Consider the following 16,422-nt stretch of genomic DNA (forward strand, 5'->3'; position numbering starts at 1 on the left):
TCCAGCCCCACTGCTCCATGCCCCACCCCACAACAGTATTAAATCTGACCCTATTTCCAGTTCTCTCTAGCCTTGACAAAGTGTCATCCAGACTCGAAATGTTAGCTCCTTTCTCTCTCTACAGATGCCGTCAGACCTGCTGAGACTGTCCAGTATTTTCTGTTTTTGTGCCTGACTCATTAACCTGTTTGTTACTTCTGGTGGGAGGAGTGAAGCAGTTTCAATCTTTTGTTGTAATAGTTCCATGAACACCGATGCAGTCCATTCTGCTTAATTCAGAACTCTGTGATCTAATTGTCTGCATGGGGAATGTTTTGGAGAAGTGAATTCTGCACTTGTTATCTCGAGACCTTTTCCAACCTCAGTTATTTAATCTGAAAATCAAATCAGTTGTGGCAATTGCTTGTTTCCTCGGTAGATCAACAGCGCTCAATGTTTCTAAAAAAAATTAAGTTGCCTCACCTATCTTATAATGTTGAAGGAAAATTATTACATTTGTATTTATAATAGCAGATTAATATTTATACAAATAGAAAATGATTATCATTTAAATGAGAGGATTGTATAAGTCCCCACTTGCAATGAATAAGTGATTTAAGGAGTAATTATTCCCAAAAAAGGCAAGTCTATCAAACCAACTGATTCAGTAAGAAGTCTTACAACACCAGGTTAAAGTCCAACAGGTTTGTTTCGAATCACTAGCTTTCAGAGCACTGCTCCTTCCTCAGGTGAATGAAGAGGTAGGTTCCAGAAACATATATATGGACAAAGTCAAAGATGCAAGACAACACTTTGAATGCGAGCCTTTGCAGCTAATTAAGTCTTTACAGGTCCAGAGATAGGGGTAACCCCAGGTTAAAGAGGTGTGAATTGTCTCAAGCCAGGACAGTTGGTAGGATTTTGCAAGCCCAGGCCAGATGGTGTGGGGTGGGGGGGGGGGTAAATGTAATGCAACATGAATCCAAGGTCCTGGTTGAGACCGGACTCATGTGTGCGGAACTTGGCTATAAGTTTCTGCTCGGCGATTCTGCGTTGTTGCGCATCCTGAAGGCTGCCTTGGAGAACGCTTACCCGAAGATCAGAGGCTGAATGCCGTTGAATGCACTTGCTGAAGTGTTCCCCAACTGGAAGGGAATATTCCTGCCTGCCGATTGTCAGGATCTGTAAAGACTTAATTACCTGTAAAGGCTCGCATTCAAAGTATCGTCTTGCATCTTTGACTTTATTGCAGACGTTTTGTGCATTCAGATTTTTGTTAAACTTTCTGAGTTGAAAGATGGGTAATGCAACAGATGGGTGAGGTGGCAAGTGTTCAAGGTGATGGGTGGGTAGGGGAGCAGCACCCACATCCCTTTAATGAATTTGGAAAAAAAACTTTGATTCAGTGTCCCATCGAGCCGGGGAATTGCCCATCGGAGCTTGAAAGCATCTGCCCCACCCCCGCCCAACCCCAGCAATACCCATGTAGGTCAGCACATAAGGGGTTCGAACACAGAACTTCCTTGTGGGGCTGGATGGCCTGCTCCTGTTCCTAAAATCTTCTCCCTGACCAGGACGGGGACCATGCCATGAACAATTTTCATAACTTCAAACCAAAAGTTAAATTAGAAAGCTTAACATTTTACTTAAGTATTTCTCAAATCTTAAATTAAGAATAATTGTGGGATACAGCTTTAAAATGAAAAAAACAGCATGAAGTGTGACTTCTGTTCGGTGTCTCCCCCCAGTGGCACAACCCAGATCAGGAACTGGGCAGAATGGGAAAAATGGAATTGTGTGCTTCGGTCAGTACCTGTGGCAGCAGTATGATTGATTCATTGTGATGCACAAGAATACTGATCTAAGTCTTAAATAAGTAAGCATAACTGACTTTTTAAAAATAAATTTGGAGTACTCAATTATTTTTTTTACAATTAAGGGGCAATTTAGCGTGGCCAATCTCCTAACCTGCTCATCATTTTGGGTTGTGGGAGTGAAACCCACGCAGACACAGGGAGAATGTGCAAACTCCACACGGACAATGACCCAGGGCCGGAATTGAACCCGGGTCCTCGGCGCCATGAGGCAGCAGTGCTAACCACTGCGCCACCGTGCCGCCCTCATCATAATTGAACGTTAACAGATTCTGCCTTTTAGAAAATATATATTTTTTACTCCAGAGTGACCCGAGCGGCATGTATTTTTTAAAAATCTGAATACTGATCAACATTAGAACAAACCTGATTTGTTCTCGTAGGTTATGCTTTTAGATGATGTTTGGGATCAAGAAGATCCAAAAGGACAGGTGGTGTCTAACTTGTTTTTCTTTACACTTCTTAATCATACAGAATGTAATTTTATTTTAATATAGGATTCTACAAAGGACAGGGAACCCAAAAGCAGGAAACACAAACGGACCAACACAAGAACAGAGACATTAAAGGCAGAACAAGCAGATCACCTAACCGTATGGAAATCTTCTCAGGAAGCCACGCGGGGAAAATCTCCTGAAGGAACAGAAGGGAAACACACGGGAAAAGAAAGGAAGCATACAGGAACGGCCGGGAAACAAACAGGCACGGCAGGGAAACAAACAGGAACCGAAGGAAAACATATAGGAAACGAAAGGACGCATACAGGAAATGAAAGGAAGCAGACAGGAACGGCAGGGAAGCAAACAGGAACCGACGGGAAACATACAGGAAACGAAAGGAAGCCCACAGGAATGGCAGGGAAGCAAACAGGAGCCGATGGGAAACATACAGGAAACGAAAGGAAGCATACAGGAACGGCAGGGAAGCAAACAGGAGCCGACGGGAAACAAACAGGAACGGAACGGAAGCATACAGGAACCGACGGGAAACAGACAGGAACCGACGGGAAACAAAGTGGAACTGAAAGGAAGCATACAGGAACTGACGGGAAACAAACAGGATCCGACGGGAAACAAACAGGGACCGACGGGAAGCAAACTGGGACGGAAGAGAAGCAAACAGGAACCGAAGGGAGGTATATTAACTGTAATAAAACAAATCCAGTAGTTACTTCTCTGAAAGATTTGAACAATAGTGGGGAAGCTTCAAATGCTACAACAGTTGCCAGTATCCCTCCAATTGGCATGCATACTGGAATGACTACTTCAGTACTTCCCAATAAAAATCCCAATTCTGACACCAATGATAATTTAGTGTCAAACTCAAGGTAATTACTCAGTTTTAAAAACCTATTAGCAGTATACCACTCGATAGATTTTTCCTTGAGACTGCATTAATAGCTCTTCATGTGATGCTTAGTTGAAATCACACATGGTTTTAAATTGACAAGATTTACCTGTGACTTTGAATTGGTTCCTTTTTGGTTGTAATGGGCAAGGAGCAGGGTAAAATAAAAGTGACAATATCCCCTGTAACGTGCTGCACGATCCAACAACTTCACCGCGCCGGATTCGGTGATGCGACAAGGTCGTTAAATCCATAAGATACGTGACGCTCGGAACACCTCACGGGATCTAACGGGAATCTCGTGAAACGCGTGATCTGGATCTCGCCCTCGCTGGGTGAGATTCAGATATAGATATTTAATGGCTCATTTAAATATGTCGCCGCCCGATTCTCCCAAGGCCCAGGAACAAAGGCCTGCACCTCGGAGATCTCGCCATGGCACCGTTTAGCACACAAACGTGGACCAGACGTAGCGGCACCTGGGGGGATCACCCAAGCCATTGAAGACACCTGGGAGGTCAAGGACAGGGCATGATGGCAACCTGGCTCTCCCTCTGGCACCTGGGCATCTTGGCAGTGCCCAGTTGGCACAGTCAGACTGGCATGAGCACATCCAGGTGCAAGGATGGCAGTGCCGGGGTGCCCAGGTTCCATGGTGACACTGCCATGGGTTTGGGCCTGAGGGGAATCATGCCCATGAAATGGGGGAATGGGGGTTATGAAGGGTGGGGGGGGGGGGGGGGAAGGGGGATATGAAGAAGCCTACTAAGGTTAGGGGGGTGAAGCGTGGAGCTCCATAAAGGTGGGTGGCCCAAAAGGGGGGGGTGGAGGCCTGGAAATGGGGGGTCCTCAGCCACCCCACAGCGAGCTATCCTCACTTGGCCAGGTGTGGGGCAATACACATGTGTGCAGGGGGTGACTTTGCCCGTGGGTGGGGTGTGTGCAGGATTTAGAAACTGAGGCACCCTTTCAAACGAAAGGGGGTGGCCTGAACTCTGAGGAGCTGGTCTCGCCAACACGTTCAGCTCCACATTGTTGATAAACCTTCTAAGGGCGCAATTGTGTGGCTGCATTGTGCTTATGTTTGTGTACGACAAGGGCTTTAAATCATGGGAAGGCCAGAAACAAGAACCATGCCGGGCTTAGTTGTCATTCCACTGTCACCTTGGTACGGTAAAGTAAAGTCATAGATGACCTTAGGCTGCTTTCCCCTTTGAGGGGGAGCGTTGACGTGGTAATTTAACCTGAGGGGCAAGGTTGAGAAGGCGGGGTCCTTCATGAATAACCTCAGTAAGTCCAGGAATTGAACTCATGCTGGCCTTGCTCTGCATCATGAACCAGCTGTCTAGCCAAGTGAGCTAAACGGAACCTAAGTGTCACCTAAGTGTAAATTGAATCCAAATTTCTCGGACGACTGTGCCTGGGGGGCGGGGGTGGGGGAAGCGGAGGGCAGCTGATGGTGGGGGTGTGGGCAGGCTCACTGTGAAGAATAATGTAAGCGACGCATCTGGTGTAACATGTTTTAATCATGAACAATGGAAACACCCATTGTCCCTAGCTACAGAAGGTGCCCCCCCATCCCCTTAGTGCCCTCCAGTGCCCGCTCAGTGATCCTCAAACTTCTTCATCTTCCGTTTCTCACATTTGCTATTGTTATTATCCCTCCGGCTGAACTTATAAATTTAAACCTAGCTTCTGCCAAAAGATGAGCAGTTTTGTTAATGCAACACGCCCAGCAGGAACTGAATCAATACTGTCCAAATTCTTTTCAAAGAGGGTTCCTATCACTAGGAAAAATAGACCTCATAAATTGGGGCTGGATTCCTGATGTACAGAAAAGACATTCGACCTGTCCCCCGTTCCTGTTTGCGTATACCCGCTCAAAGACATGCTGCTTTTTTGTTGGAACTATAAACTTACAATCTTTTCATAGGACACAAGAAAAGGTGAAGATGAAAGCAAGCCCTTGTAGCAGCCAGGCGGAAACACTACTGGCCCCAGTAAGTGATTAGATATAACGTGCCCATGCATTAAGTAGGTGTAGTTTACTTGTTAACTTCTAATTTTTAAAAGTTCTAATATATTTCCTCCATTTGTTAATTAGGTGATGTTTTCAAATGGAGCAGTATCCCACCTTACACTCATATCTGCTTTATTTTGCTAAATGAGCACAATAAGAAAATATAGTCCTTGCGACACAAGTGACAATGACTCTAAATGAAGCCAGTATGTAGAATCATATGAACTATCATACCTTTACCCATAGCGCTTAAATTGCTTAAAGGTTAATATCCTACCACTCTCTGAACAATTTTCCAGTCAGACTCTGGGCAGGCAACTTGTCTCCAACCTTTGCTGATGCTACCCGTTGCCTACTTTAGGCATCTAATAGCAAATAGGGTTGACCAGGCAGTGTCAATTCTCCCACACTAGAGGATTCTCATATGCTCAATGTTTATTAGTTGAAGTGGCAGGTGGAATACAATGTGGAAAAGTGTGAGGTTATGCAATTTGGAAGGACGAATGGAGGCAAGGACTATTTTCTAAATGGGTAAAGGCTTAGGAAATCAGAAGCACAAAGGGACTTGGGAGTCCTTGTTCACGATTCTCTTAAGGTTAACATGCAGGTCCGGTCGGCAGTTAGGAAGGCAAATACAATGCTGGCATTCATGTCGAGAGGGCTAGAATACAAGATCAGGATGTACTTCTGAGGCTGTATAAGGTTCTGGTCAGACTCCATTTGGAGTATTGTGAGCAGTTTTGGGTCCTGTATCTAAGGAAGGATGTGCTGGCCTTGGAAAGGGTCCAGAGGAGGTTCACAAGAATGATCCCTGGAATGAAGAGCTTGTCGTATGAGGAACGGTTGAGGACTCTGGGTCTGTACTTGTTGGGAGTTTAGAAAGAAGAGGGGAGGGATCTTATTGAAACTTACAGGATACTGCAAGGCCTGGATAGAGTGGACATGGAGAGGATGTTTCCACTAGTAGGAAAAACTAGAACCAGAGGGCGCAACCTCAGATTAAAGGGATGATCCTTTAAAACAGAAGTTAGGGGCAGCACGGTAGCATGGTGGTTAGCATAAATGCTTCACAGCTCCAGGGTCCCAGGTTCGATTCCTGGCTGGGTCACTGTCTGTGCAGGAGTCTGCACGTCCTCCCCGTGTGTGTGTGGGTTTCCTCCAGGTGCTCCGGTTTCCTCCCACAGTCCAAAGATGTGCGGGTTAGGTGGATTGGCCATGCTAAATTGCCCGTAGTGTCCTAAAAAGTAAGGTTAAGGGGGGGGGGGGGGGGTTGTTGGGTTACGGGTATAGGGTGGATACGTGGGTTTGAGTAGGGTGATCATTGCTCGGCACAACATCGAGGGCCGAAGGGCCTGTTCTGTGCTGTACTGTTCTATGTTCTAGGAGGGATTTCTTCAGCCAGAAGCTGGTGAATCTGTGGAACTCTTTGCCGCAGAAGGCTGTGGAGGCCAAATCACTGAGTGTGTTTAAGACAGAGCTAGATAGGTTCCTGATTAATAAGGGGATCAGGGATTATGGGGAGAAGGCAGGAGAATGGAGATGAGACAAATTATCAGCCGAGTGCCGAGTGGCCTAATTCTGCTCCTATGTCTTATGGTCTTATTACAAGATCATGATCGCGATCAGGAATTCACAGAAAATAATTTTTGGATGACTTATAATCAGTAAGGGTATCAACATGATGCATACCATGTCTGCCACAACACCAGACTTAAAGGTTGTTTCATTTTTCCTCAATATAAACTGTATTTTCTTTTTGCTCAGTTTGGCCCAGGAGACCAGGTAAACAAGCTGTTTCTGGTGTCTACCACTGTTTATCATGACTCAACTTTGTTTTTTGATTTGTATATGTAATTTTTACCAGTAAAAATTAATTTGACATTGAGAATAAAAATCACTTTATGTTAAAGGAAAGAGCCCCAAACAGCATGCACACATGCATTCTGCCTTGCACTGGATGACAGTCGGAGTCCGAGATTTTCACACGAAAGTTTCTCTTAGGATATAAATCTGAATAGTCAGAGAACTCCATTCATGAATATCCAGACAAAGCAAAATAAAGTTATTTTGCACAGATTGTAGGATTCCCTTACAGTGTTGTTTAGTACGTCCATATCACCCTGCAGGTTCCTTTATACAACAAATTTGCTGACATGAATCATGAACAGTCCCTCTTAATGCTCTGCAACTTCGGTCTGACAAACAGGAAGCACATTACAGGGGTCTAAATCCATTTTTATTGCAGCTACCACGGTTGACTGCAGAGTCCACTAATCATTGTTGTCGGCTGTCCCTTCATTCGGGGATGATGCCGACTCAGGATTGAGGCCTTTCTTGGGCCTTGATCTCATGGGCCTTGATCAGGCCAATTGTTCACCCATAGATCTTTGGGCACATAGGGCAGGACAAGAGATAGTGGGATCCGGAGTGCAGGATTTTCTTCCTTTTCTTTCCGCCTCTACCGCCACACTACCTCATCATTAAGGTGTTGGGACTCAAAGCAGGATGCGGCTTGATGGTCAAGTTGTTGCCATTCAGAATGACTGGTATCAAGCTCCTCATGGTCCTTGAAGTCAATGCCACCCTGCTTCAAGGAGAGTTTCAGAGTCTCTTTGAAGCATTTGCCTTGCTCTCCCTTGGGAATTGGGAAGACAGGACCTTGTGGGGAGACAACTTTCAGCCATCCCAGCTGCAGTGTCCGGTCCATCAAGGTTGGTTCTGCCATTTTGCCTGAATGCCAATGGACCTGGCTTCAAGAAGGACAATGCAGTTGTTCAAAGATTCTCCCATTGAATCTGGAGGAGGCAGCAGAGGCATTGCTGTTGTAATATTTCTAGCGCTCTTATGTAACGTTGATACATAGTCTAGGTCTCATTGGGCCACAGGTGTTTGGTGATGACAACTGCTCTACACATAAGGACTTTTGTTGACTTGCAGATGTCTTTCCTGTCAAATATTCACTGTTGTGATTTGTAGAAGGCTGAATTGGCACAGCTGACCGGGTTTGGATAACCTGTCAATGGTGGTCTTTTTGACAGAGTTGACTGCCATGGTATTGGAAATACTCACCATATTCTGGAGTCTCCCCTTCAACATATATAAGATATTCAATATTTGGCTGACCAGGTGTGGATTGAGATGAGTTTTATGTTGCCAACATTCAAGGAACAGGCCAAGTGTTTTGATTGCACAATTGAAGATATCGAGAGTGGACAATGCCAATACAGTCATCCTCAAACTGGAGATTGTGGGCTGGATTCTCTGGTCTCATAGCCGCATGATTCCCAGCAGCAGACGGTGGCTTGCCAATTCTCTACTCCCGCTGCTGTCAATGGGATTTCCCATTGAAGACACCCCATGCCACTGGGAAACCCGAGGATGGGGGTGTGCTGCTGGCGGGAAGAGAAAATCCCGCTGCCATGGAATGGCAGGAGAATTCCAGTCCATGTATATCTATGGAGGTTAGTTTAGTTTTGGTATGAAGGGAACCAAGATTAAAGAATTTTCCATCTAGTTAATGTTTAATACTGACACCAGAGGGCAGCTGATCTTTGAGGTGAATAGCCACAGTCCAGAAAGATTGTAAATAGAATGGAGGTGGTCACACAGCCTTGCTTGACCCCAGTTTAGGTTTTCAGGGCACCTGTTCTAGATCTTCCATTCAAGACAGTTATAGTCATATCATCATGAAGCAATTGCCAGATTAAGATGAAGCTTTTTGGACATCCAAAATTTTGGAGTACAATCCACAGAACCTCGTGCTTTACTGAGTCTAATGCTTCGGTCACGTTTGATGAAGGCAATGAAGAGTCCCTGGTGTTGTGCTTAACATTTTTCTTGGATTTGCTCTGGACGGTCTAAAGCAGGCATTTGCAAAGTGAGGGTCGCGACCCTCTGGTGGGTCATGGGCGGGTGTCGGGAGGGTCGCGGAGCCGTCTGTCGCGGCGCTCCCGTTTGCACAAATTTGTGCACAACGGCTGCAGCAGCCGGCGTTTAATAATGCCGGCCGCGAGCAGACTTCAAAATGATGGCCGCGACCATACAAAAAAATGGGGGCATACTGCACATGCGTGCCCTCTGATCGGTGCGCATGCGCAGAACTGCCGTGGTTCCATGAGCTCCAATAAGGAAAACTGATCAGTGGCATTTAAAGGCAATATTTCACCCAAAATGTGATGGCACTTGTTTTCTAATTCTGTTATGAATTTCTTTTCTATTTCTGATCCGACAACCGACTGAGCTACCAGCACCTAAGTAGCTAATCCTGTGTTACACTGAATTACATTGAATATATCACCACATTCGACTAACCAGCCCATGTCCACATTTTTGCTTCATTAGGAACACAATTGAGCATAAGGCACTATTCATACATGAGAGGAAACAAGTGGAGAAACAAAAGACCATTCTGGCCAGCCAACCAGCCCACATCTCGGAACTGAATGAAATGCAAATAGATACAGGAGCAAATACTTTATCCCTCATGTCTTTCAAAATATGAAGTAGCTACTGGTCTGGCCAGGTGGACAGAAAAGCAGCAAATATAATACAATCCAGGGAAATGTGAGGTGATGCATTTGGGGAGGTCAAACAAGGCAAAGAATTACACAATAAATGGGAGGATATTGAGAAGTGCAGAGGAAGGGAGGGACCTTGGAGTGAATTCCCACAGATCCCTGAAGATAGCAGGACAGGTTGCTAATAAGGTGGTTAAGAAGGCGTCTGGAACCCTTCCATTTATTAGCCAAGGTAGGTTTGCACAATCGGAGAAGCAGGAGAAGATGTATTTTTATTGCAATGTAATCTTCCTGCTTGAAGGGAGGCAGAGAGCAGGTTACCCCGGCCCCTGAATGTCGACATCACCTGCTTTGGGCGCGATTGCGATTCCTCCATTTTGTCAGCATCAAACAAGCCAAGAGAAAATGGTGTGTTGCGAAGGTCGGCCGGCGTGGGTCCCGAAGGACGGCCGGCGTGGGTCCCGAAGGACGGCCGGCGTGGGTCCCGAAGGTTGGCGGGGGGTCCCGAAGGTTGGCGGGTTGGTAAAAATGGGTCCCCGGAAAATAAGTTTGAAAAACACTGGTCTAAAGCCACACTGTCTCTGGGCAGTTTCCTCGGCCACAGGAAGCAGGTGGTTCAGAAGAATGCATGTTAGGGTTTTCCCTTCTTTAAACAAGAGGGAAATACCTCAATAGTTTCCATTGCATGACCATATCCCTTCTTGGAGATAGTTACAATTGTTGCATTTGTGAATTTGGGCTGTTGTGCTGGGCAAAGGGGGTGGGGGGGGGGGGGTGTTGGAGGAGAAGTTTTTTTCCCTGTGAAATCCTTGGGCTGGGCGCATGGGGTCTTTATGAGCATAAATCCATCAGCTTTGATGATCACAGCTGGAATACCATCAGGGCCGCAGGCTCCATTGCTTTTCATATGTTTGGTTGCTTGTTCGAACACTGGGGGATAGCTGGGAAAGTATCCATGTTTGATGCATTGTTGATAATGTTCTTTCCAGCGTTGAAGCATTGCTTAATCATCCTTAAAAAGAGAAACACTTTCCTTCAAACAAAAGGGATTTTATTCATTTGCCATCAGTCCATAGATAGTCCGGATAGTTTCCAAAAGGATTTGCTTATCATGATGATAAACCTACTGTTGCATCTCTCAGGGGTTTTCCTCCAGTCACTTTTCCTTTAACTTCCGAATTTGGCTTTGGGTGTCATCTAGGACGTCATGTTCTGTAGACTGGCTAATATGATGATGAACTACAGAACATCTAGTTTAAATAATTTCTTATGTAACAATTGCATGATAAAGATAACTAGGATAAATAAAATAATAAACCACTAACACTAACTAACTATTATACAGCTACTGCAAAAAACGTCTATCCTCCAACACAACTTACTCCCAATTCCCCAGGCACAGGGCCACGTGGTGGGTTTACACTACCACCTAGTGGTCGGAAATCATGTATAATATTATGTACAGAATTGCTTTATGCATATGATCACACATGAGCTGTTGGAATTCTGCCTTCTTGAGTTGTGACCTTGGGTTGTCCTGCCTGGCGATGATGGATGTTTGCTTTTGTTCTAGGGGTCATTTATTTGAGCATTATTTTCATTGAATCAGTCCTGGTGACTATGGTGCTTAAATCTAATTGTTTGGGCACCAGAGTCCAGTATAGCTGACTTTATTTTATCCCACTGTTCTGGAGTTTGTTTGGATGTGTGAAGACTTTCCAGATCACCCACAAGCTTCACTTGGAATTCCTCTCTTTGGTCAGGCTGTTTTAAAGCTGAGACATTCATCATATTTTGCCTCCTGGACTTTTGGGCTGTGATATCTTGTTTCTAGGTTCATGTTAGCTGTCCAGCAGGCATCATTCCCCCTCATGGATCAAGTGACACACATATTATTTAGATCTTTGACTCAAAGAATGGCATAATACAGAAGGTGTCAGTACTTTCATCCAGCATGTCTCCATGTGGTTTTGTAATTGTCTTTCTGGCAGGAGAGGGTTTTTGTTATAATGAGAACATGCTGAGCACAGTTTGGCAGCAGGACACCATTTGCATTGGCTTTTTGTGGTGAATTATACTGCATTGTAATTCTCGGCATCCTCGGCTATGTTGTGGAAAACGGAGTCCGACTCGGACCGTATGCGCCCCCTCATACAACTCCCTCTCCCTCATTGCCCCAGGGCCCTCAAGAGGTGCCTGGGATTTTTCTCTTATTATGCCCGGTGGGTCCCCCAGTATGAGGACAAAGCCCGCCCGCTATTTAAGATCACACTCTTCCCACTGTCAGCTGAGGCCTGCCAGGCCTTCAGCTGCATCAAGGAGGACATCACCAAGGCCGCCATGCGGGTGGTGGATGAATCCGTCCCCTTCCAGGTGGAAAGCGACGCCTCAGCGGTCGCTCTCGCCGCCACTCTGAATCAGGCAGGGAGACCAGTCGCTTTCTTCTCCCGAACCCTCTCCGCTTCGGAACTTCGACACTCCTCAGTCGAAAAGGAAGCTCAAGCCATTGTGGAAGCCGTACGGCACTGGAGGCACTACCTCGCAGGTAGGAGGTTTACCTTCATCACCGACCAAAGGTCGGTTGCCTTCATGTTTGACAACTCGCAAAGGGGCAAAATTAAAAATGATAAAATCCTGCGGTGGAGGATCGAACTCTCCACCTATAATTACGATATTATGTATCGACCGGGGAAGCTCAACGTGCTGTCCTGCTGCACGTGCGCCAGCGATCAAGACGACCATCTGAAGGCTATCCACAATGACCTCTGCCACCCGGGGGTCACCCGGCTCGCCCACTACGTCTAAGCCCAAAATCTGCCTTTCTCCACCGAGGAGGTAAAAGCCGTCACCAAGGATTGCCCGATCTGCGTGGAGTGCAAACCGCACTTCTATAGACCAGACAAGGCCCACCTGGTAAAGGCCTCCCGGCCCTTTGAACGCTTGAGCATCGATTTCAAAGGGCCACTCCCCTCGACCAATCGAAATGTGTACTTTCTGAACGTCATCGCCGAATTCTCCCGCTTCCCGTTTGCCATCCCGTGCCCCGCTATGACCTCCCACACAGTCATCAGAGTCCTGCAGTGTTTTCACCCTGTTCGGTTTCCCCAGCTACGTACACAGCGACAGGGGTTTGTCCTTTATGAGTGACGAGCTGCGTCAGTACCTGCTCGACAAGGGCATCCATTGGCAGGAGGTCCTACCCGATGCGCTCCATGCAATTAGGTCCCTCCTGTGCACCGCCACCAACCAGACCCCTCACGAACGACTATTTGTTTTCTCTAGGGGCACTACCACGAGTGTTTCGCTCCCACCCTGGTTGAGGACACCGGGCCCGGTTCTCCTCCGGAAGCACATCCGGGCACACAAAAGAGATCCGCTAGTAGAGAGAGTGCTACTACTTCACTCGAACCCCCAATACGCCTTCATTGAATACCCCGACGGCCGTCAGGACACCGTTTCCCTCCGGGACCTGGCGCCTGCAGGATCCACCACCACCACCACTGCCGAGGTACTCGTCTCACTACGCTCCACCCAACCCCCCACGCCCTGCACCCCCGCGCCTATAGGTTCCCTGCCCACGCTCGGCGCCCCCGTGCCTACAGGTTTCCTGCGCCCCCGTCGCCCGTCGCTCCGGTCAGGAATGAAGCTCGGACCGAAACACCCCCAGAGTCCACCATCGTACCCACACCGATCGTCACCACCCAGCCACCCGAAGAGGCTGCATCCCCGGTGCTCCACCGATCCCAAAGAACGACTCGGCCACCGGACCGGCTCAATTTGTAGACCCGTCACCCCCGCCGGACTTGATTTTTTTTCCAGGGGTTGAATGTGGTGAATTATACTGCATTGTAATTCACACTGTATTGAATTGCATTGTATTATATCCTTGTGGGCTTTGTATGAGAGCCGTTGCGCGGCTCTGCCCATAGGGGGAGATGAGGAGCTTGTACTGGGCTTCACCCTTGGCTCCGCCCATGGCTCCACCCATGGCTCCTCCCACTAACCGGAAGTATTAAGGGCGAGATTCTCCCAAAACGGGAGAAATCGTAAAGCTGCCGTAAAACCCGGGCGGGTTATACGGCAGCGCGCCCCTTCCCGACGGGGGACCGATTCTGGTCCCCGGTCGGGGCTAGCAGCCCGACGCCGTAGGCTCCGGCAAGACGGGCTTAACGAAAATCGTTAAGCCCGCTTACCGGAGTTAGCGCTGGCTGACGCGTCATATGACGTCAGCCGCGCATGCGCAGTTTGGAAGACTCCAACCCGCGCATGCGCGGGTGACGTCATCGCGTTTTTGCGCGAAACCCGCGCATGCGCGGGCCGGGTTGCCCCTCAGCCGCCCCGCGAATGGATACTGCGGGGCGGCGGAAGGACAAGTAGTGCGCGGGCATCGGGCCCGCTGCCCGCGATCGGTGCTCACCGATCGCGGGCCCATGGCACCCTTGGCACGGCCGTGGTACTGCCGTGCCAATCGGTGCCATGGTTATAAAAAGCGAGTTAGTGACGCCGTTTTTACGAACGGCAAGACCAGGTGTGTTTGCCGTTCGTGAAAACGGCGGAAAGGGCTGGGACTTCGGCCCATCTAACAGCTGAGAATCGCTGCCGGCCGTAAAAAAACGGCGGCAGCGATTCGGGTCGGGACTTCGGCGGGGGGGTGGGAGAATAGCGGGAGGGCGGCAAAAATGTCGGGAAGGCCCTCCCGCTATTCTCCCACCCGTCGTGGGGGGCGGAGAATTTCGCCCAATGTGCTGCAGCCGTAAGCCTGCTCTCAGTTCCTCTGGTCGCAGGCTGGCTCAGTTGTAAGACTATTAAAACCACAGTTTACTTCCAATCGTGTGTCTAGTGAATTGATGGTCACATCACTTTTCCCACACAGTTTTTCCCGATGCTTCCACTCCAGACATCAGAATCATGGCCAACCCTGTCATTAAAGGCCCCCAGAAGAGTATTTTGGGATGGCAATGAGGACCTCATTGAAGTCAGAATGACACTTTCCCTTGATTTCTTCAACAGAATCGAGTCGGGGAATAAGTGCAAATATGGCAGCATATTGAGCTTTAGATAAAGTATCATGAGTCTTTCAATTGTACAGTTGGGGAGTTCTGGTAATGCATCCAAGATCCCATTCCAGATGGCAAAACCAACTCCATGTACACAAAGGTCACTGTCAGCCTTTCCTTTCCAGTAGGTGTATTGTTCCTTCTTGTTCCTTCAGCTGCCCTTCTCCAGGAGGGCAGGTGTCACTGAGGGCAGCCATGTCAATTTGATAGCACACATGCTATGATTGCCTTTCTTCTTTCTCGGCAATCACTTGGGATTATCCATGGGAGAGTTCTAACATTCCAGGTAAAATAGAGGGGCTTTTTTCTTTGACCACAAAGATGGTTATTCCACAGGGTGTGGTTCCCCAACCAGGTGAACGTGTGACAGCCTATTTTTAGGGCATCTTTTCTCAGCCCTCCCCTATTTGGGGTGAGCAGATTGTGTCCTGAAGGGGACTCCGCAGTCACAGATTCTGCTGCCCGAGGATACCTCTGCTCAAACAAGGAGGCCCAATGACCTTCATGCACCTACTGCCTGAATTCAGATTCTTATAGGAATTCCCAATAGTCCTCTCCCCATCGGCAATTCTCCATCAGAACCGGACTTGGCCGATGGACCCTGGTGGAAACCTGCGCATGACTTTGTTAAACATGGGGACGTTGGCGGCGGCATCATTGTCACACACAGGTTGGTGGTCAGATTTCAAGGACATGTTGAGCCACGATGACCGGGATCACCTTGCTGCTGCAGCCTTCTTCTGCCTTCACAGTCGTTGAGATGCAAAGTCTTCCTTTGCTTGTTATGGGTTCCTCAATGCCAGGGTTGGCTTTGATTCTGATGTTGAGAATTTTAGATGGCACTTTGTTGGGACCTCCCCCGACTCTGACACCATAACTGGTCCTACTGGGATCAAGGAGCTCCAGTGGGCATGGATAGAGAGAGTGTTGGAGCACACAAGCCCCTCTACCACTTGAAGGTTAGGACCCAGGAAGAATGAGATGGTAATGGCTGGAAATTCGAATGGTAATTTCTCCCACCCCGAGCTCAATTGATTTTTTACAGAGTGGGAGGATGTGGGGCAAGATCATTAATGGCAGCCAATTCTCTTGTCTGAAAGCAGTTAGGCGGCTCATGAATATATTTAAATCCTGCGCAAGTCAATTGATTACACTAGTGCCTTTTTCACCTGATGAACACCACTTTGTACTCCTGTTCATGAACCGTGATTTGTACAACCCTGAGCCAGGGAGCTTAAGTACAACTTAAGAGGACCTTTCAATTCTTGTCAAAACAAGTTGTAACAAATCTTTGATGACATTTTACTTGCAATACTTTGTCGAGTGTTTTGCTATAATGGTTTTAAACGCTCTTCTAGTCCCTGTTTTAGGCCCCGAACTGTAATGAAATTGTTAGTATTTCAATTGTTTCTTGATAGAATGCCCCTCTGGCAGCAGAAGCAAGAGGGAGTAGTAGGTCAAGCTACAGCTCAAGAGAGCGCGGCAAAAATAAAGCATGTTCAAAGGAATTCTTACCCTTCCAATAGAGTTCATTGGCCCTGAATAACATAACTGCAAGTTGCAGAGAAAGTAGGCTTTGATTTTCCAAATAATCAGCATTGCATCACATGCTACAAGATGTGCTACCA

General features: G+C 47.5%; 1 protein-coding gene across 6 annotated transcripts in view; it reads left to right on the forward strand.

Moving 5' to 3' along the window:
* LOC119965313 (cyclin-dependent kinase-like 3) overlaps positions 1-16,422 on the forward strand; it is a 193,559-nt gene that overhangs the window by 93,048 nt on the left and 84,089 nt on the right. For 4 of the 6 annotated variants that reach the window (XM_038795885.1, XM_038795886.1, XM_038795889.1 and 1 more), the window contains exons 9-10: positions 2,351-3,180; positions 5,134-5,200. In XM_038795885.1, coding sequence (XP_038651813.1) covers positions 2,351-3,180; positions 5,134-5,200 — 897 coding nt within the window. The remainder of the gene's footprint in view (positions 1-2,350; positions 3,181-5,133; positions 5,201-16,422) is intronic. The other 2 variants (XM_038795887.1, XM_038795890.1) reach the window with 1 other exon arrangement.

This window comes from Scyliorhinus canicula, chromosome 4 (genome assembly GCF_902713615.1).
Source record: "Scyliorhinus canicula chromosome 4, sScyCan1.1, whole genome shotgun sequence".
Classification (NCBI taxonomy): Eukaryota; Metazoa; Chordata; class Chondrichthyes; order Carcharhiniformes; family Scyliorhinidae; genus Scyliorhinus; species Scyliorhinus canicula.